Below are 27,731 nucleotides of genomic sequence, written 5' to 3'. Positions count from 1 at the left end.
AAATTACATGATAACCCTCCTCCGGGTTGAGGCTGAGGGCGGGAGGTATTTACTGACTAAAATGGATGCACCTTGGATGGAAGGTATTTACACTTTCTCTTTTTGAACAGTATTTTCTGGGCCCTTTAAGAGATGCAGCAGCTAGCTGGGCTCTGTGGTGCATCTCTTTTATGTACTTTGTTATGCTGAAGTAAACACTTTTCTGTTATGCTACTGAAACAAAACTAATCTAGAAAGAAGAATTTTTTTGTAGACTTTGTTGATTTTGCTGCTACAAAGCCTTGTTAAAGTAGAATTCCATGTATAATGTCACTTTAAAAAGTTAATTTAGGACAAACTGTCCCAACTGAACTTATGTCATTACAGAATGATTTGGCCAGTATGTGTGCTGTAATGGACTGTAGTAGCATTTGGAATGTAGTGGCGCTGTGTTCCAGTAGCAGTATACCTGACCTTGTATTTTTATCAATGAATGCAAGACTTCCTCTGATTGGTCAAGATGGAGACTGTGATGTCATCTGTCTGCCTCTCTTTCCTTGTTGGAAGGGAAACATGCAGATACTTTCTGTTTTACTAGTGCGAATTGGATGTGGTTTTCTCTGCATCCGATTTGCATTATAGGAGATTGTGATCGTCTCTCAATGGAACCCATTCACACATCTCCAGGGCAGCTGAGGAGTGAGTTGCACAAGGGTCCTGTGCATCTTTGACTCCATTTCAGGTCTGAATGTAGGCAAACATTTGGGCCTGATTTGTCCCTGAAACAGAGAATAGGGACGCACTGGACCCCTGCTGTGAGCCACATCCACATTAGGTGTGAACCCAGCCTGAAATATACTGTATTAAAAGCTTAAAGAGAATAGACATTTGCAATAGTCTAAATAACAGCTCTTAAGCTGTTATAATAGTCTCAGTGTGGTCTTACCTCTCCAAGGTGGTTATGTGCAGTGTTATTCACTTGTATCTTCTTTCTATCAGCAGTAATGTTGTGTCGTGCTGCAAGGTCCCCCTAGATGCTGATCTGTGTCCCACCTAATTAGGGATGATATTTTACATTTTAACTGGGCAGTTGGAATTCGGAGGAGGGTAAAACTGTTTATTAACAAACGCTTCCATTGTCTTCAATGTAAACCTGACATTCCTTTTGTTATATGGAAGGTTTTGAATGTCAGTTATTAGCAGGGTTACCGATGCTCCTGTACAGACTTGGATGTGGGCTTAGAGGGTGATCACTGTGATGGGCAGGCAATTACAGGAACCAATCCCCTGTATGGCACTTTCTGCAGCAGCTGAAAGTCGGCTTCTCATCCCCTTCTTTCCACTGGCTTTCAGCTGCTGCAGAGAGAGACATACAGGGGATTGGTTCCTGTAACTGCCTACCCACCGCCCCAATAACCCAAGCTGTGCACCATCCCTGCTGCTCTCCATGTGCACCCCTAAAGCGCTTCCAACTTCCCTCTTTTCCTCTCCCACCAGGCACAAAGAGGTGTTTCAGGATGGAGAGCAGGAAGAAAGGCTGAAAAATATGTCATTTTTACCAGCCCCTGTAACGATCACTCACAATGTCCATTTATATATTTGTGAATGAACAGGAGCCTCTGTACAGAACACCTTGCTATTCATTCACTGCCCAGTGCAGCTGAGGCTGCAGAGAAATGCAATATATATATCCTCAGTCTTTTTATCTGTCTTAAAAATGAAACATCAAGGGTCTGTTTAGACTCCTGATATTTCACCAAAGACCCCGACCCCTCCCCCCCAGCAACATTCTCAAAAAAATACATAAAAAATCATTACAAATTGTAGAAAAAAAATACAATTGTAAAAAAACTATTTAAAAAATTGAGGACTCATTTATAGGGGTTCCTTGAAATTTGTTTGTGCAGCTGGAACCACCTGATATTCTAATTTGACAGGTGGGAATGTGTCAAATTAGGACCTGCTGCTGTATTCATACAGCTGTTTTGTCATAGTGAAACACATACTGCCTGCCTACATTGTACAGGTCACAAGTGCCAAGACCTCATTCACACACTGAACTTTATTCATCAACTCACTACAGTTTTATCTTTTAGATTTAGCAGAATTTTGTAATTTTGTATGTGTTTGTGTCCAGTAATAATGATCATAATGTATTTTTAGCACAAATATCATTTTGATTTTTTTGGAGGGGAGAGCTATCCGGTAGGCTGTATGGAGCCCTTTGATTTCTAACAGCAGCCCTGTTTATTGGTACATAGGTCAGGCAGGAGCTAGAACAGCCTTACAGCCTAACACATCTGCATTAATTCAAGTAAATAATACAAGTTATTCGGTGGAGTTGAGGTTACATTACTTTAACAATTCAAGATTCAGATTGTTCCAGATGCCCACCGGTGAGTCCAATGTTGAGCTAGGGTTCACTATAATTTATTTTGTGAGTGGTCAAAATAATACATTTTATATAGCATATGCACACATTAGTTACATTACAGGCATCTATTTGTAGTTTGCATCTGGCAGTTGAACTACTATCAGTATTCTTGTATAGAAGTATATGCTCCTGTAGCTCTGAATAAGTAGGTATTATCTGAGCAAAGATGAAGGTCAAAATGAATACAGAGGTGAATAAAGGCTTTTTCTTCTAAATTCCAGCTACCCTATGTAGCAATATAGCATTAACCACTTCAGCTCCAGAAGGTTTTACCCCCTTCCTGACCAAGGCCATTTTTTGTGATACGGCACTGCGTTGCTTTAACTGATAATTGCCCGGTCATACGACCGGGCAATTGTCCCAAATTATACCCAAATAAAATGTATGTTTTTTTTCCCCACAAATAAAGCTTTCTTTTGGTGGTATTTGATCACCTCTGTTGTTTTTATTTTTTGCGCTATAAACAAAAAAAGACTAATTTTGAAAAAAATATATATTTTTTTACTTTTTGCTATAAAACACATCTAATAAAAAAATGTAAAAAATTGAATTTCTTCATCAATTTAGGCCAATATGTATCCTGCTACATGTTTTTTGTAAAAAAATCCCAATAAGCATATATTGATTGGTTTGCGCAAAAGTTATAACGTCTACAAACTATGGTATGGATTTATGGACTTTTAATTTTTTTTACTAGTAATGACAGCGATCAGTAATTTTTAGCGGGCCTGCAACATTGTGGTGGACAAATTGGGCACCTAACTGACACTTTTGACACTTTTTGGGGACCAGTGACACTAATACAGTGATGAAGGAGTGAATTGTGCATGCTCCAAAACCCCTTGATATCAGCTCCACTCTATACGTTCCAGCATGGTAACGGAAGTCCATCAGCTATTTTGCTTCATTGCCTTCTCCCACTCCTGCCACAGCCAGCTCACCCTCCCCCTATAGGCGAAGGACTCTACAGGATGCCTATTATGCTGACTAATATGATCATTTGATCGACTACATTGTAAGTGTTTTTAACCGCTTTTTGTGAATAAATAAATACTGTGCTTAGAAGTGCCTTGTGGTTTTTTTCCTTTAGTGGCAGAAGCTTAGAATGTTTGTACAGAAATTGCATTCTGGTCCCCTGAACCAATGGGAGACATACAGATCTGGTGTTTTCTTAAGCTAATCACACCATTTAATATATGACTTTATTTGTGTTGAACATTGTAATGTTTTAATTCATAATTTTAATAATTGTAACATGTACTTAGGAGCCAGTGCACTGAAGATATAGATAGATAGATAGATAGATAGATAGATAGATAGATAGATAGATAGATAGATAGATAGATAGATAGATTCTTGTTTTACATTATCTATGACAGTTTATCCAAAACCAGAGATCTCCCATGCATGTAGTATTTCTGTAACAGACAACAATGCACCAAGTTTAGTTCACTTTCTGCATTATATGCAGAAACTGGGAATTGAAGCAGGGGCATACCAACAGGTTGGCGAGACTGGCGCCCGCCACGGGCGCAGGCCAGGGTGCAAATTGGCAGTGTTCTACTGCTAAGTTGTTCTTGTTCATTAAGTTCAGCCAGTGGCGTAGCGTGGGGGGGGCAGGGGGGCTTGGCACCGGGCACAACATTGGGGGGGGGCAAAATCCTTCACCAGTTTGTGTCACTTTGCCTCAATTCTCAGAATTTCCATTAACTGTGTCCCCTGCGATCCGGCCGCCCTGTTGTGGCCGCTTGCGCCCTGTGATTGGGCGAATGTGGTCATGTGCTGTGGCGGGGCTGGCCAGACCTTGAACGCGGGTGGCACATGCATGAAGGCTGTTCCTGGAGTCCCGCCCAGGCTTCTTCATTTCCTGTCAGCAGTGTGGCATACAGTGATCGATGGAGAACAAAAAAAGGAGGTGAGTGTGTGTGAGCCTGTGAGGGAGCCATCTCAGATGGGAGCAGCTGCCGGTCAGCAGATGTTAGGGAGAGTCCCGCCACCGGCATGTCACGTGTAAATGCCAGCCAGCGAGCACACAGACACGCAGCATGCCTGTGGGCCTAAGTACAACAAAAGTTACATGCCAAAAGCCCCCCCACCCGGGACATGCATGCTGCAGGATTAATAATTTACAGCTTCATAATGTATTACTCAGGGCTTTTAGCATGTAAGAGGTTAAATGATGAATCCTGCTAGGTATTTGGCATGTCGAATGCTCTGAATTATGGAGTGGGTGCTGCATTCATGGCAATACGGTGGGTGCTGCATTCATGGCACTTGTGAGGCTGCAGATGGGCACTGATTAGACGGCATTGATGGGCACTGACCCTTATTTTGCTTCACAGTTCTTTATTTAAAAGTTACGATTTTTTCCTGAAACTTCCTTTTTAAAGTCACCTGACTACTATGTTTATATGCAATATATTTTTTCAAAAGTCAAAACAATTGAAAAGGGACTGTATAGTCTAAACATTATCTTTAATGGATATAAAGACAATTAAAAATGTAAAGGAAATTGCTGTAAAAAAAACAAACAACTGAAATTCTCTTTAATGAAGGGGGGGGGGGGGTGCGCTGATGCAGATTCTCGCCAAGGGCGCTGGAGACCTTAGGTACGCCTCTGAATTCAAGTCACAGAGATTACACTGTTCAAACTTTCTCCTGAATTGGATATTTACAATTAGCATTATTTTATTAAATAAAGTAATTTAACAGTGCCCTTAGTGTTCAATTCATTTTTAAATTCAAACACAAGAAATACATTGGTACAGAAAGCATACTAGAAACAGTAATAATTACTTTGATCTGACCAAGTGTTTTATTGTAATACCTGCTCAACTAAATAAAATGTTGAACTCATTTAAAGCCGTAACAGTAACAATTTATTGTTGCGTTAGAATAGAAACCGGAAGCTCTCCAATAACAATACTTAACAGAACAAAGGCTTCTTTGCCAGTTTTTTAGACCATTGGCCATGAGATAAAAATACGTGTTCGGTTTGCTATTACGTTTGCATGGACAGTTCTAGTGAAAGAAGGTCCAGGGTTCAGTTCCGTAGACTGCAGAAAAAAACTGTACAACACACAAACTTCTTTAGGTACCTATAGGGAAAGAATCCCAAAGCCAGCATAGCAAGCATTCAATTCAAATTGCTGTTTGCCTGTGCTCTGCATTAAGGCAATTACTCAGAAAATCTACAAACAAGACCTTGACAAGTGGTCCTTTCACTGTAATTACATTCATATTTGTGTATAATCAAAAACCTTATTAACTTCAATTTACATGGTGCAGGTGGGTAACATCATGACTGCAAACCAATCATGACCAAATACCTGCATGACGCTTTGTAAAAACAGCTAAAGTCAGTTAAACTAGACACAATTATTCACTGTAAATTTGTTTAAAGCCATGATAAATCAAAGTTGAAATCATTTAAAAAAAGGACAAAAGCTCAGGATCTTAAATACAAACAGTCTTATCCCCTTTATAAATATAATAGCTGCAGTGTTTATGTCCCATGTGAGCAATTAGAGATGTTAGTGGTGCTAATAAACTCTTCTGGGACCCTATGTAAAATGCAAGCTGAAGCCCCTAGTATTTTTTCATTATTAACACCTACAGCACACAAAAATACCTAACACAATTTATTATACTTTTGAACACAAAAGCCTTTCTAAAGATTGTGATGATGTTTCTATTGGTATGGTTAGAGTGAGTGGGAAAAGCATTCATGAGTCAGGATAGGAGCTGCCTGATATCCTTGGCCCATAAAGATAAGCAAATAAAAAAAATACACCAGCAATTCACCTAGTCTGCTTCTGTGATCCAGTTGTAAAGTGTTCTGATCCATCAATATTAACCTTATCTAATATTTTTCTGTTCTTTTCCTTTTTACTTGTTTTTTTCTCCAAAAACCAGTACACTGGGTGTATGGACTGGTATCATTGGGAAAGTGGGAGGAGAGGAAGATAAGGGAACACAGAAGATGATTTCTGTCTAATAAAGGTGATAGTGAACTTCTTGTACCGTTTACTCTTTGACTTTTACTTAAAAGTTTCAATTTACCTGGTTGAATAATAACCAATGGATCAGCAGTTATTAGTGACTGTAACTGCCTATTCTCAGGAGTAGCCATACGAAATGATTAAGAATTGTCAGCAATATAAATCTAAAGTATGAAGGTTTCAGAAATCATTATGTTCCAACATGAAAAGGATTTCTATTTCAAATACTATTATTTTTCAGAATTTTTTTTGTTATTCTGATTATATGTGCTGGTAGTACAACAGATTTTTGTTTTTTTGCATCACAACAATTTTACTACCCACAATTTTACAGCACAAGGTTGTTCATGCAGGTCTACTGAATATAATTTTTATTATGTTGGAAAATGAATTGCTATTTTAATGTTTTCAAGTTTATCAGTCATTTGCAAAAGTTTTTTGGTCATAAAACAAGCGCAAGTTTGCAAAATTTCTGCCAAAAATATCCAGGCAAAAACAATTCAATCTAATGGTCAGCCTAAAGGTTGCATAGCTGGGCTATGTTCCTGAATGCTGTATTCCACATTTGCAAGCAACACTACTCCTCAAGCACACATGTGTGGGCAAATGCATGTATGTTCCAAAAGTAGTACATGTATTTGAGTAGAATTCCACCTGCTAGTCCCAGGGTAGGTGAAAGCGTAGGGTGTTTTTGATCTGTTTTTGCCTTCTTTTAAAGGACAAGATTTCCAAATAATACTTTCTTGCAAAGAAAATTGATTGCAGAAATACAATTCACATCTGCCCAACTGTTTAGTGTGGTGGGTCTGGAAATGATCGCTCAAGTATTACCTTTTTACCAAAAAAGCAACTACTGTAATTTACAGAGATGTTTCCAGAAGCATGGGCAGTCATGCTGGAACCTAAATCAGGTCCTCTCAAGTACAATGGCAACACCAAATATGGTGGGATGATGTCATAAATGGCACAATAATGTCACACAAGGTTATATATGCAAATTAATTTTAGGGAACCAGAAGGTCCCATTAGGAATACTTTTAATGATCCAGACATTCAATTCTAAACAACTGGATACCTCAAGAATGAAAAGCTTGCATTTGCCCAATCATAGAAGGAATCAACAAGCGGGTATATTTAAAAGAAACCTCTCATGAGCAAAACATGAAGGCTGCCATCACTGATCACTTGTTATGAAAATGCTAGTTGCTTAGCTGTCATGTGGATCCTCTTGCTAAGATACATACATCTAAAAGGCAGAACAAGTATGCAGATGAAAACTTCTGATTTTTCTCTGACTTTTTCTGCTCTGCATGCTTATTTCTGGTCAGTGAATAAACACAAGCTGAAGCCTTTGAGGCACCATGAAAAAATGCCAATTTACATTTTCAGAATTTCAACAATGGCAGCCACCCATATATCTCTTATAACAGGCTGACTTTAAAAGAAATTTTAGCATCCTGATCTTTTCCAATTCATAAATGATTCTAATAGGCTTATTCTCTACAACAAAAAACAATGGGGTTTATTTACTAAAACCGGTAAGTGCAAAAATCTTGTGCAATTCTGCACACAAACCAATCAGCTTCCAAGTTTTATTGCCAAAGTTTGATTGAACAAAATTAAGTTAGATGCTAATTGGCTGCCATGCATAGCTGCACCAGATTCTGAGTGCTCCAGGTTTAGTAAATCTATTCCACTGTTCATAGTGCAGTAATGCACAGCAACAAATCAGAAACGTAACTCTTAGTGATGGCAGCTCATCGCTATGGGTTACTGTCCATTGTGCATCATTGCTGCTCTTTGCATTGGTTTATTGAATACATTTTGTGTGCCTATATATCCATTGAACCAAACATATTCTGCACATTTTGAAAAGTCTCTTACACACCAGGAAAAAAATACACCAAATGTATGTATATAAAAAAAAAAAGTCATAAATAATTGTAGCACAACTTTCTGTTGTCCAGTTAAATAGAAACGGTAACAAGAAACAAAATCAGGAGAAAACATTTTGCATTACAAGAATACTGAACCTAATGTTAACAATAATTTCACTTGTGTACTATGAATTCAAAGGAATATAGTATTTACACCTACAAAGTATTAAAGGTAAGAAGAAACAGAAATAAATTGTAATACTTTGTACGTAGAGCATGTTTGCTCTCAATATATATATATGTAAAAAGTGAAACTCATGTTCATGTTTGTACAAAGCATTGCACTTGTAGAAATATTTCCCAAGCTATTCAAGTTTCATGAAGATGATATTCACAAACGTGTAAAATTCAGACTTTTGTCATTACAGTTTTCCAGGCAGGGAACCACCATAAAAAAAGACCTTCTATAAAAAAGTCGGGAAACCTGCTACACTTGAAATTGCCCTTATTCATAAAAGTGCCCAGTACATTGAAAAAAGCTGTAAGATAGGCATGTCAATAAAATCTAACTTTCTGGCTCTAGACAAGTGTTGTACCTTATGTTCAAAAAGCATTTTATCACAGACACAACAAATTAGCAGGTTTATAATACAACTAGAAACTACAAAGATTTGGTTTCAAGCAGATCCTTATCACACAGATCTTTATCATGCTTTTAAGTACACTAGTATTTTATATTTGAAAAAACAACACCAAATACTCAAATTATCAAGCGACCAAAATTGATAACATAACATGTTGTAGGTATTGGAAATGGATATTGGTGCAGTTAAAAGCAAAATCTGTTCTATAATATACCAAATTTGTAAACGCAGTTATAGCTTTAAATCTGCTTGCCATAGGTCCTGTTTGTGACATCATAACAGTTACTCTAGGCAGTACAGTGGCCATAATAAGAATGTTTTTTATTGTCTGGACTGGGTCAAAGCCAGTAATCAACCAATGCAACAAAGGACCAAAATATTTAAAAAAAAAGATTTCCCTTTCTATCATTTTAAATGAATTTGTTCCACAAAGTAGCAGGTTTGTTTTAGAGTTGGGAGAGTAAGCAGCAGATACATACGTTTGGCTCACTCCCTTGTCCACACTGTTTACCTGCTGCCCCTTGGGTGAAGACACAAAAACTAAGTAGGTGCTCCTTAATCTGCTTGAACTGAACCAAACCTGCTTGTTTGTCCTAAAAGGGGCCATTTATAGGTTTAATTTGAAAAATTATATCTTACAAACAGAACCTTGAGTGCAGGTAAACTATCTGTTCCTCCACTAATAGGTATCACTCCACTTCATTCTGTTGATCCAACTTGTATTCCCTTGGTATTTGTTCTGAGAAAGATGGGAGTCTTAGACCGTACTTTTACAACCTCATCACCAGGTATCTGTTTATTAATAACTGAAATATTATTTTTATTATCGTTCACATGGCCATACTTATGCATACACCAGTGTGAGGGCCGTATTTTGCCTGCAAGGGATGCACAGGTTTTCTATGCACCCGTGTGCCGGCAGTCCCATTGATGTGAAATGGGACATAGAGGCTGTATTGAGACAGCTGCTGCTCCCAAATTAACATCTGTGTGGGTGCTGATGCACGTCCCTGAATTCAGACAATGTGAGTTTGGGACAAAGCACCCACACCCACCCGTGTGAAAAAGGCCAATGACAACGTGAAAGAGGTTTGTTTGAAATCTTTGCAAATTTATTCGAATGAAAAAAAATCCAATGTACATAAGTATTCACAGCCTTTGCCATGACACTCAAAATTGAGCTTGGGTGCATCCTGTTTCCACTGATCATCCTTGAGATTTTTTTACAACTTTATTGGAGTCTACCCGTGGTAAATTCAGTTGACTGGACATGATATAAGCAATATTTTATACTGCATTAAATTATGTACATACTCATTTTTAATCCTGGCAATCATTAAAAAATATATATGAATTAAAAATCACTACAAGATAGATGTGACACTGTGCTAGACAACAGTGGTATATATGATATACTGTAATTAACCTAATTACAATTATCCAGGTGAACCTTTTGAAACATCTAGGGATATTGCAGGATTACTTTTACATTAGATCATACCCACGGCTTTTTTTCAGCAGGAACTAGGGGGAACTCAGTTCCACCACCTCTGGCTTAGGTTTTCTGCTCCCTGCTCACCACTATCACTTGGTAACACTGAAGTCCAGCTTCTGCATTTACAAGTGATAGCTTATCTCCCAGTAGCTCCCACAGGTCAGATCTCCTATGCAGATCCCACTGAGTGCTGGACAGAGACAAGAGAGATACAGAACAGGTGCCCAGGGTTCAGTGCAGTCATGGGCAGGAAAGGGTTGCACCCTCTGTGGTCTCCATTTTTCCCTGGTGACCAGTTGTTGATGCTCCTACTGCATAATCTCCCTTGCAAGTGATTATAGTATAGTATGCTGGGAGGTACTATAGCCGAATAGGTGTTTCAGCTTAATATTGCAACAAAGGTAAGACATATGACAGATGGTGGAGCTTTTAAGGAGGGGGGAGAAGATGAGGGCAGTGGAGGGAGAGGGTTGTATGCAAAGGAAAGAGCTACTATGTGATGCCATTTGGCAGGTATGTGTGTGTGGCAGACATGGTTGAGTTCCTGCACCTATTCTCTGAGAAAAAAAGCCCTGATCATACCTATGTAGTTCTCAGAATTATATTCAATTATACTGTACATTGTAATTGTATAATCTAGTTTACAATTATAAATCAATTCAGACATTTTTACAGGTAAAAAAAAATACGCTATTTCTTTTACAGATCTTCTAAACTACATTTCAAGGAAGTATACTATGCTGCATAAGGAAAATAGTGTGAATGCTTTCATGTAAAGTAAAATTAATTTAGAATAATATAATGGCAGTCACCAGCCAGGAGTTCAAACTTATTTTTGGAATTCTCCCTGCTTGTGAACAATGATTCATTCCAAATTTTCCATTCACCCCAAAAATGCAATAATGTTAATTATATTGTTTATTGTATCTTGACATTTTAAATCCACCATCCACTCTAGTTAAATATAGCATGGTGACACTGTTGAGAACTGAAATCTCTCAAACTGTGAAACAGGTAATACGCTCAGGTATAGCTCCAGTTGTAAAGTGTCCCTTGAAAAAACTTCATAACGATGGCAACTATAAGGTTGGTGTTTAAATTTGTTGCTTACTACTATGTAACCATTTCCCATCCACATGCATGTACTTACAAAAAGCCTGTATGACACTTCTCTAGTGGGTTTCCTGATGGTGACAAGAGTGGACCATGCCTGCATAAAGTGTGTTAAAGATGCCACTTGTAGTCTCCATTGGAAGCCCATGTGACAGGGAAAAAAGAAGCACAGCTGAGAGACATGAGCTGAGCATTTAAGGAAATGCTTGAACAATGAGCTTCATGGCAGGATCACCAGATATATTTTTTAACAAAAGCTAATTTTTAACTATTGAAAGAATAGTTTTGAAATTAATTAACATGTTAAAGAATATATGAGATTTCAGTGATTAGGTTTAAATAAATTTAAAAAAATGGCAAAAGTCTACACAAAGGTAAAATTAAATACTTCTTAAACAATGTTTATATGAAAAAATCTTCTAAAGCAAAAAAGCATAGTATAAAGTGATAATGCAATTTTTCTGGCTGTATGGCCCCTTAAATGGCCTTTCTTTAATTCATGAAAGCTTTGTGCCAGTTTTTGTACCAACAGATGCACCAGATTCAGGTAGTTCTTACAGCTGCCATTTTTAGACTCTGCCGTTGTGGCTACAACAGATTAGAAAGCAATTACTGCCAGTTTGCAGATAAGCAAACTAGCAGTAATTAGGACCAACCTTGAGCCTGCATACAGAGAGATGCCAGTACTCAGAGTTGGGCAAACGTGCCAGGAAATTCATGGACAGCTAGGATTCCGGCAACTGCTGACATCCTACCAAACAGTGACTCATCCCTGGATCCATTCAGCTGCCAGGTGGAAGATTCCCTGACAAATGACAGTTTAAGTGTTTGCAAAGGTGTTTTAAAAAAAATAACACACCTGTTATACTTACCTGCTCCAGCACTCTGGACCCCTCTCCTCTGCCCCCATAGCAAGACACTTGCTATAGGTGCACTTACGCATGCTCACTCGCGAGCCCCACTCTCTGTGTCCATAAGACACAGAGAGTTTGGCTCAGCCCTGCCCTCCGCTTCCTCCTCCCTCCCAATGGCTCATGCATCTCAATGAGGAGGGAATGTCCCGGGAGAGCCTCGACTCTGGTGCACATCACTGGATCGATATTGGGCTTAGGCAGCGAAGCCCCGGTTGCAGGCAGGCGACCCATCTAGCGTGGGCGGGGGGAGGAAAAGGAGGTTTTTGATCAGCACAGGTTGATCTGCACCGTGAACACACACCACAAAAGGTAGGTTAGCAGGGAAGCATGGGATCTGCTGCTAGAATGTTATGTGTATGCCGTTCTAGGGGGAGGCCAATTTGGGGTCACTTTCTCCTCTTAGGCTTTTATTATCTTCACACTGCCCTCATCCTAAAAACTGTTCTCTGCTGTCTGCCAGATTCAGTGCTTCCCAAGGGATTGCTCTTATTTCATTGGTATTCTGAATGCTATGGGCATTCATGTTATGAGTCACTGTGAACAAATGTCTGCTCCAGGGACTTAAAGGGTAACTCCAATTTTGTGGGAAAAAATATGGCAAATTAAAAAAAAATATATATATATATATATAGCACATATAAATGCAACACAAGCCATATTGTAATTGAATGTTATTAAAAATTACCTTGCCTTTTTAATCTGCAGAGCTGTAATGTTTATGTAAAATTCAATGCAATATGGCTACCTGTACACACCAACTGTCTAAAGAACTCCACAATTTTAATTTCCTCCATGTGTCATTGGCTGACTGATTTTCTCAGAGGACTAAACTAAGATACAAGTCAGATATTAAGGATTCTCTGAAACAAAAATGTAATTTTTGTGAGATTCTTCTAAAGGATTAATCACTTCTTAAAGGTTGCAGGCCTTGCAGCATTCTTCATTGAATCACTGCAGCAGCTGAATGAGAAATTCACTCCTATTCAGAATCAGAATCAAAGAGATACAAGATAAACAGCTTTTTCTTCAGAGGAAGAACAGGTAAGAATCTGCAACAAAGTTTGTTAAAACCCCTGCAATGTACACTGATTACCCAGAGAGGAAAGTTTTTTTCACAACAAAACTGGAGTTACTCTTTCCTTAAAAATTTAAATTGAAAATTTGCAGAGAAGTGTAGGAGTAACTAATGTGAACTAGTTATGCCGCGTACACAGGAGTGGACTGTATGGCATACTTAGTTCGTCATACAATCCGACGGACAGTCCGTCGTACTTTCCACTGAACGGACTTGACCACACACGGATGCACAAACAGTCCGTCGAAAGCTTGCGCGATGACGTGTACAGCACGTACGACGGGACTAGAAATAGGAAGTCCAAGACACAGCAAAGCACCCTTCCGCCGTGTAAATCCTTTCTGGGCATGCGCCATTCTTAGTCCGTCGAACTAGCATACTGACGACCGTACTGTCCGCTGAAACCAAAGTACGACGGACAGAATTTCGAAAAAACCGAAATACTTAGTACGCCGGACTGCACGCTGAAAAAGTCCGCTGAAGCCCACACACGAGTGGATTGTCCGCTGAAATGTGTTTCGACGGACTAAGTACGCCATACAGTCCGCTCGTGTGTACGCGGCATTAGTTTTGGGGAAACTTTAAACAAGAATTTCCTTGTTTGCTCTGGGATACAACTGCAATGTATGCTCATTTTCTTCTCTTTAGTTTTAATGAACCAGCCCTACAGCTTCTTATGATGGTAGGTTATGGATTTAAAGTGTACCTAGAACCCAAACTTTTTTTGTTTGTTAAGGATAGACTAGGGAAAGTTTGGGTCAACAGCAAGTTGATTGCGATCTACCTACAATTACAGCCATGTTGGGGCATGGTGTAGACCCGCTGAACTACATATCATATAATATTTTTTCAGGAATGCAACAGTCTACAAATAAATTTAGCGCAATGCAAATGTCATATCTGTTACATGAACTGATTCTTTTTATTTATTTTTGATTTATTAAATAGACCCCTTTGGACTAGCTATTCATACCTAATGTTTTACACTTAGTAGTTACTATTAAAACATGGGGTAAAAAAAGTTGAAAAAGGTTTGGGATTCTTAAGCCCTTGCCGGTGTAATGAAATATTCGGTGACCCATTGCAGTTTGCTGTGGAAGTGACTTTGCGCCGTCGACATCTTGCTACACCCCACACTCGTCCACAGTGAGGATACATTAAGAACGGGGAAAGCGGACATGTTTTTACACCCACCGGAGTTTTGCATTATGAATGTATTTATAACAGTAAAGTGAGTTTCTATAGTGAAATACTCCTACTGACTGCTTAGATGTTCAATTTTAAAAGCAGTGAACTTCTGTCAGACTAGCAAACCTGTGAGATGGGCAGGGATGCCGCTGCTTTTAAAATTCACTGACTTTACTGTTATAAATACATGTAAAATGCAAAACTCCGGTGGGTGTAACAAGATGTTTGCTTTCCCCCTTCTTATGCCGCGTACACACGAGCATACTTTTTGACAGACTAGGTCCGATGGTCTTTCCGACGGACGTTTGGCGGAGTTCCGATGGACTTTCCGAATGAACATACTTTGCCACACACAATCACACCAAAGTCCGACGGATTCGAACGTGATGACGTACGACCGGACTAGAATAAGGAAGTTCATAGCCAGTAGCCAATAGCTGCCCTAGCGTCGGTTTTCATCCGTCAGACTAGCATACACACGAGCGGATTTCTCGAAAGGAACTGGGTTCCAGCAAAAAAATTTGAAACATGTTCTAATTCTAAAGTCCGTCAGATTTTTGAACACCAAAGGTCCGATGGAGCCCACACACGATCGAATTGTCCAACGGATTCACTCTGTCGGACCTTTGCTGTCAAAGTCCGGTCGTGTGTGTATGTGGCATTAGTGTATCCTTACTATGAACGAGTGTGGGGTGTAGAAAGATGGCAGCGATGTAATGTCACTTCCGTAGCACACTGCGATGGGTCACTAAATATGTCGTTACACTGGCAAGCATATGAATATATGTGGCCTCATGGAAGTGGGTCTTTATGCGTGGAACGGCACATATGTGCTGCTGGGTTTGTGTTAAAAGCATGCAGCATAGCACACTCCCAGCACAGAGACTGAGAGCTCCAGGTCTCCTACTAACGAACGGGAACCAGGAGGTCTGCTTCCTGATCACCTAATCGCTGTGATAGCCCTTGGTTTGCTATCATAGTGATCAGTCACTGTACAGCCCTCCCCGCATGTGTTTCTCCCTTTGTTGGAGAAAAACATACATTGCAACCCTTTCGCCTTGCCAGAGGAGAAAAGTGTAAACAAATAAGTGTGTAAAAAAAAAAAAATAGCTAGATCAAGGTTTGATCTAGGTCAGTGTCAGCGTTAGAGTAGTGGCATGGATAGGGGTCAAAGATCATAGTCAGAGGTCAGGGTCAAAGATCATAGTCAGAGGTCAGGGTCAAAGATCAGTGTGTTTTAGATAGCATAAAAAAACAAAACAAAATGTGCAATATTGTTTATGGGCCCTACTACAGGTTCAAACAACAAACACACATATGTGATATAATTGCAATCGACAAGAGCATTTTGGCTTGTTCTTTGGTGGTAGGTTGCGGTAATAGCAAGAAAAATACATCTAAATTTTTTTAAACGATATCCTTTCTGTTTTGTTCTAGTTTCCTTTGACATTAAAAATCATCAAATTTACCACCAAATGAAAAGTCAATTTGTCCTAAAAAAAAAAAAAGTATAATTCACCTGGATATACTAAGTAGTTTTTATAATAGGTAAAGTTTTACTAACACATGTTAAAGCTTTAAGATTTGTTTCACCTTCCGTCATGAAGGGATTAACACTATACTCTAAAGCAGTAGTCTCTAAACTGCAGTCTGGGGGGCCAGATGTGGCCCTTTGCTTGTCTTTACTCGGCCCTTGGGACACTATTCCTCCAACTGACACCAATGGTGAGGAACCATTCCCCCCACTGAAACCATCAATGGGACACTGTTTCTCCTGCTAAGACCAATAATGGGGCACTATTCCTCCCACTGACACTATTAATGGGGCACTCTTCCTCCCACTGACATAATAGGTGAGTTCGAAAAAAGACACAAGTCCAACCTGTTCCTCCTGCTAAAACCAACAATCGGGCACCATTCCTCCTGTTAAAACCAATGTTGGTAGAAGAGAGAAGGGCCAGCAACTCCATCTCCATATCAAATGCAAATACTTTTATTGGCATATGCTAAAATCGGACATGTTTTGGCGCGTTTCGGAACCAATGCTGGGGCAGTGTTTACTCCCAGTGATGTCAGGACATTTTCTTCTCACACTAACCACAGTCCGGCCCCCCTAAAGCCTGAGAGACAGTAAACTTGCCCTTTGTTTAAAAAGTTTTGCGACCCCTGTTCTAAAGTATTGTTGTTCAAACTTCACAGCAACGCTAAATAGTGTAAGGGGTTCTATGGCACAAAGCAACACATGACTATATTAGTCCTAATGACAAAGGCTGTCTAAGTAATACTAAAATCTATTTTTTTAAATAACCATGCTACAGCATTTTTTGTACACTGTGTTTGCTTTTGATGGAAACCTGGTTAGACATACACACAGTATTTACTGAACGCCAGGTAGATATTGCCAAGCAAGTGTCAAATCCTATCACATTATAAATCTTATGCTACGTTACCTATTCATTAATTATATCCCCTTATGCTTTGTTACTAAAAAATATCCTAATTTATAAAAACATGACCAGAAAAGTTGCAATGCTGACCTGAAGTAAGGTGTAAGTACATTGTGAAGATTAGCTTGGAAGAAAAACTGGCAAAACAAGGTGGATATTAAATGAAAGAGTCTCTTTATTGTCAGTGTTTCCACCACCTGCTACCAGTGTCTGCAGAAGGCAAAAGGAATAGAAAACTGGGAGGAAGAATCTGTAACATAGTTATGGGGAGCATGTGACAACAGTGGGTGAATATTTGGCAACTGAAAAATTGTGAACCTTAATATAATAGCGATACACCTTAGCAGAATAGGTGTAATTCTAGTGCAACGTCCATCTACTATATTTTCTGAAATACGAACTGTAAAAACAAATATCCCATTTAACCAAGTATTATGGTTCATTGATTTAAAGCGTCAAGTCACAATGATTAAAAGTCAACAACTGACAAAAACATGTGGCATCAGTTGTCCAAGGAGAATGCTCTCTATTTTCTTCCTAGGTATTTAAAGGCATTTAGTTGGTTGAAAAAGCATATAGCCATTAAAACAGATTACACACTTCTGATAAGCCAAGTAGTGTTCCAGAAAAAAAAAAAATCCAAGTACAGATCTTGCCTTTTCACCGTATTCCAAAATTTTACGTTTCAAACATTTTATGCAGCATGCACCAACATCAGAATGTAAATGATAGTATACAGGAAGAAACTGGTTTATATTCTACAGTACATAATGCTGCTACTGAAAGGCAGTCAATGCTACATACGAACGCATTATAAGTATGAAAAAATAGCTATGCTTTTCATTCATTAATTGTAGGAACATACATATAAAACTATTTAGGAATGTATACAAGATTTTATAGATAAAAATAACCATTTATTACTAGGGACATAAATATGTCATCAAATATATTATCATTTAATTTAAATATATATATATATCTATAAATAATTACATACGGCAGTACACCTGAAACTCAATAAACCAAACATCTGAACATCTCAAGTGATGCCTCAAAAGATGTAAAGATTTTACACACTCTTTTTTTTTTTTCAAAGATAAAATGCTTTTTGAATAAATGTACAGCACTGTGTCAGGTTGTGTTCAGTGCAAAATTAACATTTGTAGTACAAAAGGATACAGATACCCTTTACTCCAGAGCAAGCTTAGGCAGCTGAAAGATTATGTTTCCCAGCATACCATGCTGGCGAAGAATGCAATGCTGGGAGTTGTATTTTACAACTCATGACAAGTTATATTCAAAATCCTATAAAAAATTCAAACAACTGATTTTTTTTTTTTAATTGCTAGACTATGTAACAGTGCATACTTATGCTTCTTCCAAACAATCACTGGTATAAATACAACTAATTCTACCAAATGCTGGAGGGAACTCCAAGGATTTTTAAGATCTTGCAGCACGAGACAGTATTTGAATAAATCACAACTTCTGCCTGGTTGGTCTCCTTATATTGTGCTTATTAAATAAAACTATGATCAGAGAGTGCAGCATTGTACGTTTTTAAAGGAACCTGTCAAAACAGCTGTTAATTGTCACATCCAAAGCTCCTACCCAATGCTTGAGGCTCTCTGAAGCAGCTCTATTTCCAGAATGGGTGCAGGTGATGCTGTACAGGTCTGCTTAACCCCAGAATAAGCACCACTTCCTATGGCTGGCCAATGATGATCTCAAGCACAGATGGGAGTTGTTACAGATAATAGCCGTTATAACAAGTTCCCTTTAAATCAAAATGCTACTTTCATTGTCTAGCTAAAGTACCACAATAATTATTCTATTAGCATTAAAACATACCAGTCTTGGTCTTTTGCCATAATCTCCAAAAATATAAATATATTTATATCTATATATACATATTTCAGTGTATATATACACACATAATATTTTCACATTAAGGGATCAGACAATTTTATAAAAATCATGGTTCAAAAAGTGCCGCATTTTGTACACACTCGGCACATTGGTTTGACCCAGAAGATCTGCGATCCTATTGCACTGACTCCAGATGATGTGTGGCCTTTGAATAGATACACCAGTATGATCAAAGTGATGGTGGTATCAAGGCCTTCCCTCCACAGGCTGCTTCAGACATAGTTCACTTCCAGAGGATACAATGGGCAAATGGTTCTCCAGGTGGTGATTGATGAGATGGCCAATGCTATCAAACACACGATCTTTAGTTCTGACCTATAGGAAAAGCATGTGAGAATTAGATACAGATGACTTTTATGATATATTGTATGTCATTAACACATACTCTACATGCATTTGGATATGTATTTAAAGTAAAAGGTTCAAAGTGAAAGTATAAAGATCTGTGTGGCCTAAAAGATCTGTGATCATGGAGGTTGTACAATAAAAAATGCCCTGGGGGGTACATCACTGAAATCATGGGCACACCTAGAAGCTATGTATCGTAAGTGCAAACCTCACCAATCTGATTTGTTTCTGTCTGTATGTGTATCCTATTTAACTGTCTGTTCCTCTCTTTTTGATGTGTACTGTCACTCTGTCTGTTCGTATCTTCTGGTGTATAGGCAATCCATCCTGTGTGTTCCATTCTGGTTTTCTGAGTGTTATTCACTATAAGATGGCAATGATATACCATTCCCAGACCCTGTACCTGGCCTCCTGATTGAAGTTCAGCTTTTGTGAATGGTGGAGTTGGGTAGAAAGGTTGGGCATAGTCAGGCACTCTTGATGAGAGTCCGTGACAAAACCCTTAGTTCTATTAACCCTTGCCACACCAGAAGATTATGGTGGTGGGAAGGGGGGTGAACAGAGGAGGATTTCACCTAACAGAAGAGGCATCAGCGCAGGGGACATGGTCTAATGACTATAAGTTATTTCTAGGGTTGAACCGATACCGATTTGCATGAGTACTTGTACTTGTGCAAATGCTCCGATACCTAAAACTGATACCTTTGCCGTGCGATTTGAGCCCATACAAAATGAATGGGCTCAAATTGCACTGCAAAGAAGCGCATGTGATATGAACAGGAATGAGGTGTGATTCCTGTCCGAATCACATGGGGTTTTTCTCATCGCTCCTGTGTGCACCCAGGCTTGTCATAGTGACTTCAGCCTGGGTTCACATGGGAGCGGTTCGGGAAACCCCATGTGATTCAGACAGGATAGGCACTGCATTCCTGTTCAAATCACATGTGATTCGTTACACTGTGATTTGAGCCCATTCATTTTCTATGGACTCAAATCACATCACACACTATCAGTAATTGGTATTGGCGAGTACTTGAGCAAAAGTACCGGTACTCGTACTCGCTCTTAAATAACGGGTATCGGTGCATTATTTTGGCTGCACCTAGGCTTTAATAGGCGCGAATGCAGTTGACAAACATAACCAAAACATTTTTTACCAAAAGAGATTACACAATTCAGTAGTCATGGAGCTAGAATCAATTCAGGGCATATTTATAAAGCAGTTATAGTGACTCAATCACTGTCAATTAAAACAATTAAAGATGCACCTGCAGTTAATGTTTGATGAATGTCAGATTTACTGCTTTATAATATACCCCAATAAGTGCTGTAAATATCCCTATATTCTGACATTATGCAATGTTCTCCTGTGGAATGATATGTGCTTAGCATCCTAAGAAAAGAGACAGAAGACATGCTTAGTGTATGTTAATGGTGTTTTTAACATTTAGCAGCTCTATCACGGATCAAGCACCACTCCTATACAACCATTACAAACTTCAAGAGTGTACGCACCTAGGTAGGATGTACATGTACAAATATATCAAGGAACAGTCCTAGATTTAATTTACAAAACCATGGAACAACACAAAACGTACAAATACATTTGGACACTTACAGTGCCTTCGGGATCTACTAGAAGAAGATGTTTGGCCTGTCCATTGTGCATACCAGTTAGCACATATGAACCAGGGTTATTGATGCTTTTTCTTACAAGGAAATCTCCATCTCTTTTAAGTAGTTTCTCTGCTTCTTTCCTGCACATTTCTCCCACATACCAGGATTCTGTTTTCAGTTCCTCATTGATGGTTAATATTGCTGCCCTGGATAGCAATGGGCTGGAGCAGTCAACTGAGGCATCTTTATTTAACTTCGGTTGATTCTTCAAAGCATCTTCAAATGGTTCTGTAGAATGTTTAAAAGCAGAACTTAAAAAATGTATTGTAAAATAGCTTGTATTGTCTAAATACAGTATATCATATTTCATGAAAATGAATATAGAATATGGAAAACGCACACAGATGATGACAGCAGAAGGAATGTAATTCTGTTCAGAAAATACATAATAGACTCAGTTCAGGAAGGTATAGAAGTTATTTTATTTCATTAGGCTTTATAAAGCCTTTTTACAGATAAATCATGATTTTATCTAAAGAGTCGTTATTTTATTACTATCCTTTACTATTCCTTTAGTGGAAAACTCACAGTTAACTCCATCCTGAGGTTAGTGATTTTAAAGTAAACTCCAAAGAAAACAGATAAATAAGCATTTGAAATACTTGAAATGTACTTGTTTTACCTGTAACCAATCTTGTATTTTACACCCATTTTAAACACTGCACAGCTAAACAGATGACACACATGGATCCTATTTTAGCAACTTGTCTTCCTGATTCAGCAAAGTAGCTTCCTGAGAGCCAGTTTACACAGTAGCGACCTTCATGTCGCCCCCAGTAGCCCCAAGTCACGTGGTTGAGAAAATCAATGGAAGTGAATGGAACCGTCTTAATGTACACTAGTGAAGTCGCTCTGACTTCAGAAAAGGTTCCTGTACTACTTCAATCCAACTTCTAGGTGACTTGTACCCATTGATTTCAATGGAAGTTGCCTTCAAGTTGAATCCCCTGTCTTAACTGAAGCAACTTTCAAGGAAGTAAAAATAGTTATCTAGGCAAACCCCTCCCTCCCACAGAGCTGATTATTATGTGATTGGCCACTGGCAAAGTCCCCGGTCCTGGAGGCAACTTCAAGTTGCCTTGTAAGTTGCCTCAAGTCGCGGCGTCATTCATACTCAAGTCGTGTCCAAGTTGCCTCCCAAAGTCGCACTGGAAGTCGTGTTGCCCCTGTGTGAACCGGCTCATTTCCCCCCACCTCTATTGTCCAGACAGTAAATTCAGCATTATCACAGCTTTCATCTTGAATGCTTGTGAATCTTTACCCCTTTGGTGCTGGTCATATGACCGGTACAAAGGATATGACCAAGATAAGACTCTGTTGAAGGAGAAGATTAGAATTTGGACAGAGTCTTGGCCTTGAAGGGCAAGTATTACAAGGAAAAACAGGGTTGTTTCAAATAATTTTGAAATTAGACTACAGGTTCAGCTTAAATCAAATTTGAGATGATGGCCAAATTTTTATAAATGCATTTTAGGCATAACATTTTACTAGTTTTGTTTGAAACTGTCTAGTAGAAACCCCCTCTCTATACCAGTGATGGCGAACTTTGGCACCCCAGATGATTTGGAACTACATTTCCCATGATGCTCAATTACACTGCAGAGTGCATGAGCATCATAGGAAATGTAGTTCAAAAACATCTGGGGTGCCAAGGTTCGCCATCACTGCTCTATACCAATAGAGAAGAGGAATTCTTAAAATTGTTAAACATAACCAATTTTCTCAGGAGAGCAGCTAAAATACAAGACCAAAGACCAAGCAAATTCCACTTAAAGTGATTCAAAAGTCAAAGTTTTTTTTTTAACCTTAATGCATTTTCTGCATTTTCTGCATTAAGGCAAAACATTACCCTCTTCCTATCCTACCACCACTTCAGAGCTGTCCCAGCTGCAGCACTGTTCTTCTCATGTCCTTGCCATAGGCTCCTGCTGCTGTCAGTCAAACTCCTGTGAGGAGGGGGTGTGCGCATAGTTTTTCTGGGGCTGTGTGTGTCTGTGGATGCACACAGCCTAGATCAGGTGCGCACACACATGGGTGCCTCCATAGCACCTGTCTTCCTAAGATCCCAGGACGCAAACATGAGGACTGCCACAGAAGAGGTAAAGGCCCGATCTGTGCAATATTGTCACACTAAGAAGGTAAGTATATCATATTTTTTATTTTACCTTTAGTATCACTTTAAGTATTTTTCACTATCAAACTCTTTTATTTTACCATTGCTTATGTCTGTTTTTTAATGTTCCTCCTGTAAATAAATCTTGCACCACTTTCTTTTTTTTTCATTACAATAATATATAAAATAAGTTACGCTGAATCTCTGGATGCTCTAACTAGAAACTAAAGAACTTTTGCCTCTTAGAAGAAGCTACCTTAGTATGAAATAATTATCATTTCTGTCTAGGTGTGAGTGACATAGACATTTTTAAAGGTCACAGTTATAACATTGGATGCTGTCAATGCTGCATGTTTCTAGCAAAATATGTGGTGGCTGCTACCATTTGTGTATGTGTATAGGGCTAACTGCTCAGAGATGATCAATATTAGTCTGCTGGTACTTAAGCAGGTTACATGTTTACCAATTTTCCTTCCTTTAACCATGGGTTGAAGGAAAAAAATATTGCTCAATTCTCCCATCAACACATTTAGTGTTGATGGGGGAATCCTTCCCACAGAATCCCTACTTCAATGCTGATTAGTGTATTCTGATGGTGGAGAAGTCTCCCCACTGTCAGAATACAATTTTGCAGCAGGGAAGATTCCCTCATCTGCATTGACTGTATGGACAGGGGAATCTGGTCTTTTTGTTTTTCATTTAACCTGCTGGTTGAACAAAAGTATGTCACACATATAAGGTTATACAAAACAATAAAACAATAGCCAAATAAAAACACCCCCCCCCCCACCCTGTCAACCCCCCGAAAAACTAAGAGTGGCATATCGTCCCAACATAAACACAGCAATTTGCAATGCAGTGGAGGCAACGTGTGCAAGGGGCATAGAGGAGATAGGTCTGCTAACCCATAACATCTAGGGTCATCCAGATGATAAATGATGTGCATGTCACCCAGCAAGCTGGGGGTACGAAACTTATTACGGTCAGCAGGAGCATCCTGAGTATATCGTGGGCCCTGGAAGGGAACAGGGGGCCCAAAAGCAAAAATGCAGAAATAGCTGGAGAGTCACCAGTAGACAGGCACACGTGGACAAACAGGATCAGATAAACTTAGGAGAGCGTGAACCTGTTCCACTGGAGGGCTTGGTGAGGTTGAGAATAGCAGTCCCCCCTCCAGATTGAGACCCCAGTCCCAGGGATAAACAGAGTGTCAACACCAGAAATACCAAGTGGCAACAAAAAGAAGCATTATAGTGAGGTAAGACAAGGCAATCATCTGCTGCCGAATTGTATCCAGCCAGGAGGATGCCTCCTCAGGCGATGTGAAAAAGCGCACCCACTCCCCATCTTGAGTCTTTCCGGGAAAAGCATACTATACTTGAGACTTTTAGCATGCAGGTGGGTGCAAACATGGTCGAATTACTTCCATAGGTGTTATGTTTCAATGGAATAGTCTGGAAATATATGGAGCTTAGCGTTTCATATTTCAGCTCACCTATTTTTCTTGCCTCTTGCAGGATCAGGTCGCGATCATGAAAGTTCTGGCAGGGTTTTAGTGGGCACTCTCCGACCACAAAGTGAGATGAGAATGAGGCACGAGGCAGGAGAGAGCTCAAAAGCGTTTCAGTAAAAAGAGTAGTTTTTTGCCCTCCGCTCCCTCAGGCAGCCCCAGTATGCGCAGATAATCGCGTCTATTATGATTTTTGGCATCTTCAGCCCTCAATTCCAAGTGTTTCACTTTAATTTTCAGAGTATGGAGGTCTGCCGTGTGTTCCGGCTGTATATTCTCAGCCAAGGATACACACTGCTCCACCTCAGTCTCCCGACCCCTTAGGGTGTCAATGTCTCTCTTAGTCAATCCCAGTTCAGTGTATACATGGTCCATTTTGTCCATCAGGGCCATTTTGCAGGCATTAATAGCCTCCATGAGGGCTGTGTGCTCTGGAGGAGCCGCTGGAGCTTCAACCACGTGACTCACCTCCTCCGTCTGAGAGGCCATAGTAGTAAGGGTTATGGCAGCAGCCTTATCCTCAGCATGCAGAGAGTTCCATTTCTTGCTTTGTTTCCAAGAGGAGCCCCCCCCGTCTGTGTCTTGGCATGGGCAGTCCAATCCGGGCAGCCAGGAACACCAGACAAGGTGAGTTAGAGTCTCCCTGCACAGCGTTTACACAGGATAAGAGATCCGGATGGCAGAACAGCTCTAAAACATGTCCGCTCCCATCGCCACTTCCTATTTCTTGTGACATGTCTACTTACAACTATGGAAATGTGAGTGTAATATTTTATTTTTATTTAAAAAGTTTTTTTTATAAAAAAAACGTTATTACACTATTTTGGCTTTATCCTTCCATCCCCTATGTCCAAGCTGATTTCGGAGCTGTCTCTCTAAAAAACGGTGACCATATATAGTCTACCACATCGTAAAGACCATCCATCCCGAGATCCATGGAAATATTGAAAGCTGTATCCAATGCCTCAGTAGTTAGAATTTCAAGCTATTTCTGACCCCCTAGACATAAGTCTATCCGGGTCATTTTTTTCTGGTAAGCCTTTGCTTCGTAAGGTGGTGGGAATTGCATGACGGTGAAATTGCCTATGGTTACACCACATTAGGATTTGTTGCCTTCACTATAACCAGTTTGGATCCATATCTGCACATCCACGTTTAGTATTATATAGACTTGACTGTTTGTATATTTTCCTTTTTTTCTACATCCACGTTCACTAACACATGGACTTGATTGTATGTACATTTTTTTGGGGTATCTTGTAAGAAGTTATCCTATCCAGATTTGGGGTCAGGTTTTATAAGTAAGATATATTCACATTGACACTCTTTATTTTTACTTCTGTTCTTTTGCACATATATTGTTCATTATTTTATGTGTTTTGTTTTGCTGTTTGTTTATTTTTGGGGGTTAAATTCCCTTGATCATCACAGTAATATATGTTTAGCGCCTACACTTTACATTTTTGACGCTCCCATCGCCATCTCAGACACACCCTGTGCATGGAACCTTAGTGGGGCAGAAGGTTAAGGAAAATGTTTCCAACATTGCGCAACAGCAGTTCCACTCTTTCTCCACTCTATCTAAAACAAATCAATTGTCTGACATACACTTTAAATTGTGAATCGAACATAATGTATCTTTACCAAAGGCATGCTTACAATGCATACTGACTGAATACTGAGAAACTCACTGTATAATTCCTAGCATCCCTAATCACAAAAGTATTTAACATTTCTTACTCATGTCAAACAGATCCATTCTTGGGCTGAAGTCCTTGCAACTGTCAACAGATCCACAGAATGCAGAATCCATGCTCCTTTGAAGTGCCCCCAGTGCCTTCTTATTGATGTGCTGTGTATTGACATATGTAGGTGCATTGCTTGTCTGACTTGCTGATTTCCTTTCTGGAACACTGTAAATGTCTAAAGAAGCTAAAATATAATGCAAAGAATTTTATTAGTATCGTATCAGTAGCTTAGGAAGCTATTGGTTTGCTTTAAAAACTTATACTATTTGCATTTTTATAAAAAAAAAAAAAAAAAACAATACCGGCTAAAGATATACTAATCGGGCAATGAGCACAGGTTCACTTCATGGGAAGCAATGATGTGAGATCAACCAGAACATAGTAAGAGTTTGCTTCTAATGATAAACACAGTATATCCAAGTAGTTTTACATTAACGTATTGACAGTGTTTGTGAACTCTTACATATACTCACCAAAGTGACTAGCCCCTGGCAGGGCCATTCCAAGACATTGTGCTGCCTGGGCTCAGGAATAAAATGCTGCTCCCCCCCAAAAAAAAAAAAAAATCACGCCCACCAAAAGGCCCCCACATTCATTATTTTATATCATGACAATTAATACCAAAATGAAATTTATCAGGAAGCAAGATTTACACATAACAGGGGTGGTGGGGTTCAGACAGAAGTGGAGGCAGTGCTGGTGAGAGGGGGTTTAGACACAGGCAGGGGTGGTGAGGGGGATTAGACACAGGCAGGGGTGGTAGAGAGGGGGCTAGACATAGGCAGGGGTGGTAGGGGGGTTAGACACAGGCAGGGGTGGGGGGGTTAGACACAAGCAGGGGTGGTAGAGAGGGGGGTTAGAGCCAGGCAGGGGTGGTAGGGAGGGGATATATACAGGCAGGGGTGGTAGAGAGGGGTTTAGACATAGGCAGGGGTGCTAGGGAGGGGGTTAGACACAGGCAGGGGTGGTAGGGGGTTAGACACAGGCAGGGGTGGTAGGGTCTTCATGGGGTCTCTGCTCCACAGAAAGCCCCTCCCCCTTCCCGCTGTGCGGGTATGGCAGCAAGTGCTCTGCCATTACCTCTAATAGCAGTGGCGCTGGGCCATCCACACAGTGGGATAAGGAGAGGAGCGGAGAAGTGTCGGGTGAGCGGGGAGGAAGAGCGATCGGGCGGGACCAGTGTCTTCTTGAGTGCCAATGTGCCACACTTCAATGTGCCACACCTCAGAACTTTCT

At 39.7% G+C, this 27,731-nt stretch overlaps 1 protein-coding gene across 2 annotated transcripts in view; it reads right to left on the bottom strand.

Annotated features, from left to right (window-relative positions):
* Nucleotides 1-4,869: 4,869 nt before the first annotated feature.
* SHC3 (SHC adaptor protein 3) overlaps nt 4,870-27,731 on the bottom strand; it is a 162,787-nt gene continuing 139,925 nt past the window's right edge. For both annotated transcript variants that reach the window (XM_077469998.1, XM_077470008.1), the window contains exons 11-13: nt 26,488-26,679; nt 21,066-21,352; nt 4,870-19,414 (exon numbers count right to left, since the gene is read on the bottom strand). In XM_077469998.1, coding sequence (XP_077326124.1) covers nt 19,286-19,414; nt 21,066-21,352; nt 26,488-26,679 — 608 coding nt within the window. In that variant the 3' untranslated portion in view covers nt 4,870-19,285. The remainder of the gene's footprint in view (nt 19,415-21,065; nt 21,353-26,487; nt 26,680-27,731) is intronic.

The sequence above is a fragment of the Lithobates pipiens genome, unplaced genomic scaffold, assembly GCF_037356315.1.
Source record: "Lithobates pipiens isolate NorthernLeopardFrog02 unplaced genomic scaffold, aLitPip1_a1.2 Scaffold_11, whole genome shotgun sequence".
Classification (NCBI taxonomy): domain Eukaryota; kingdom Metazoa; phylum Chordata; class Amphibia; order Anura; family Ranidae; genus Lithobates; species Lithobates pipiens.
The sequence above is the reverse complement of the archived record's forward strand: the minus strand, read 5'-3'. Positions and strand labels throughout refer to the sequence as shown.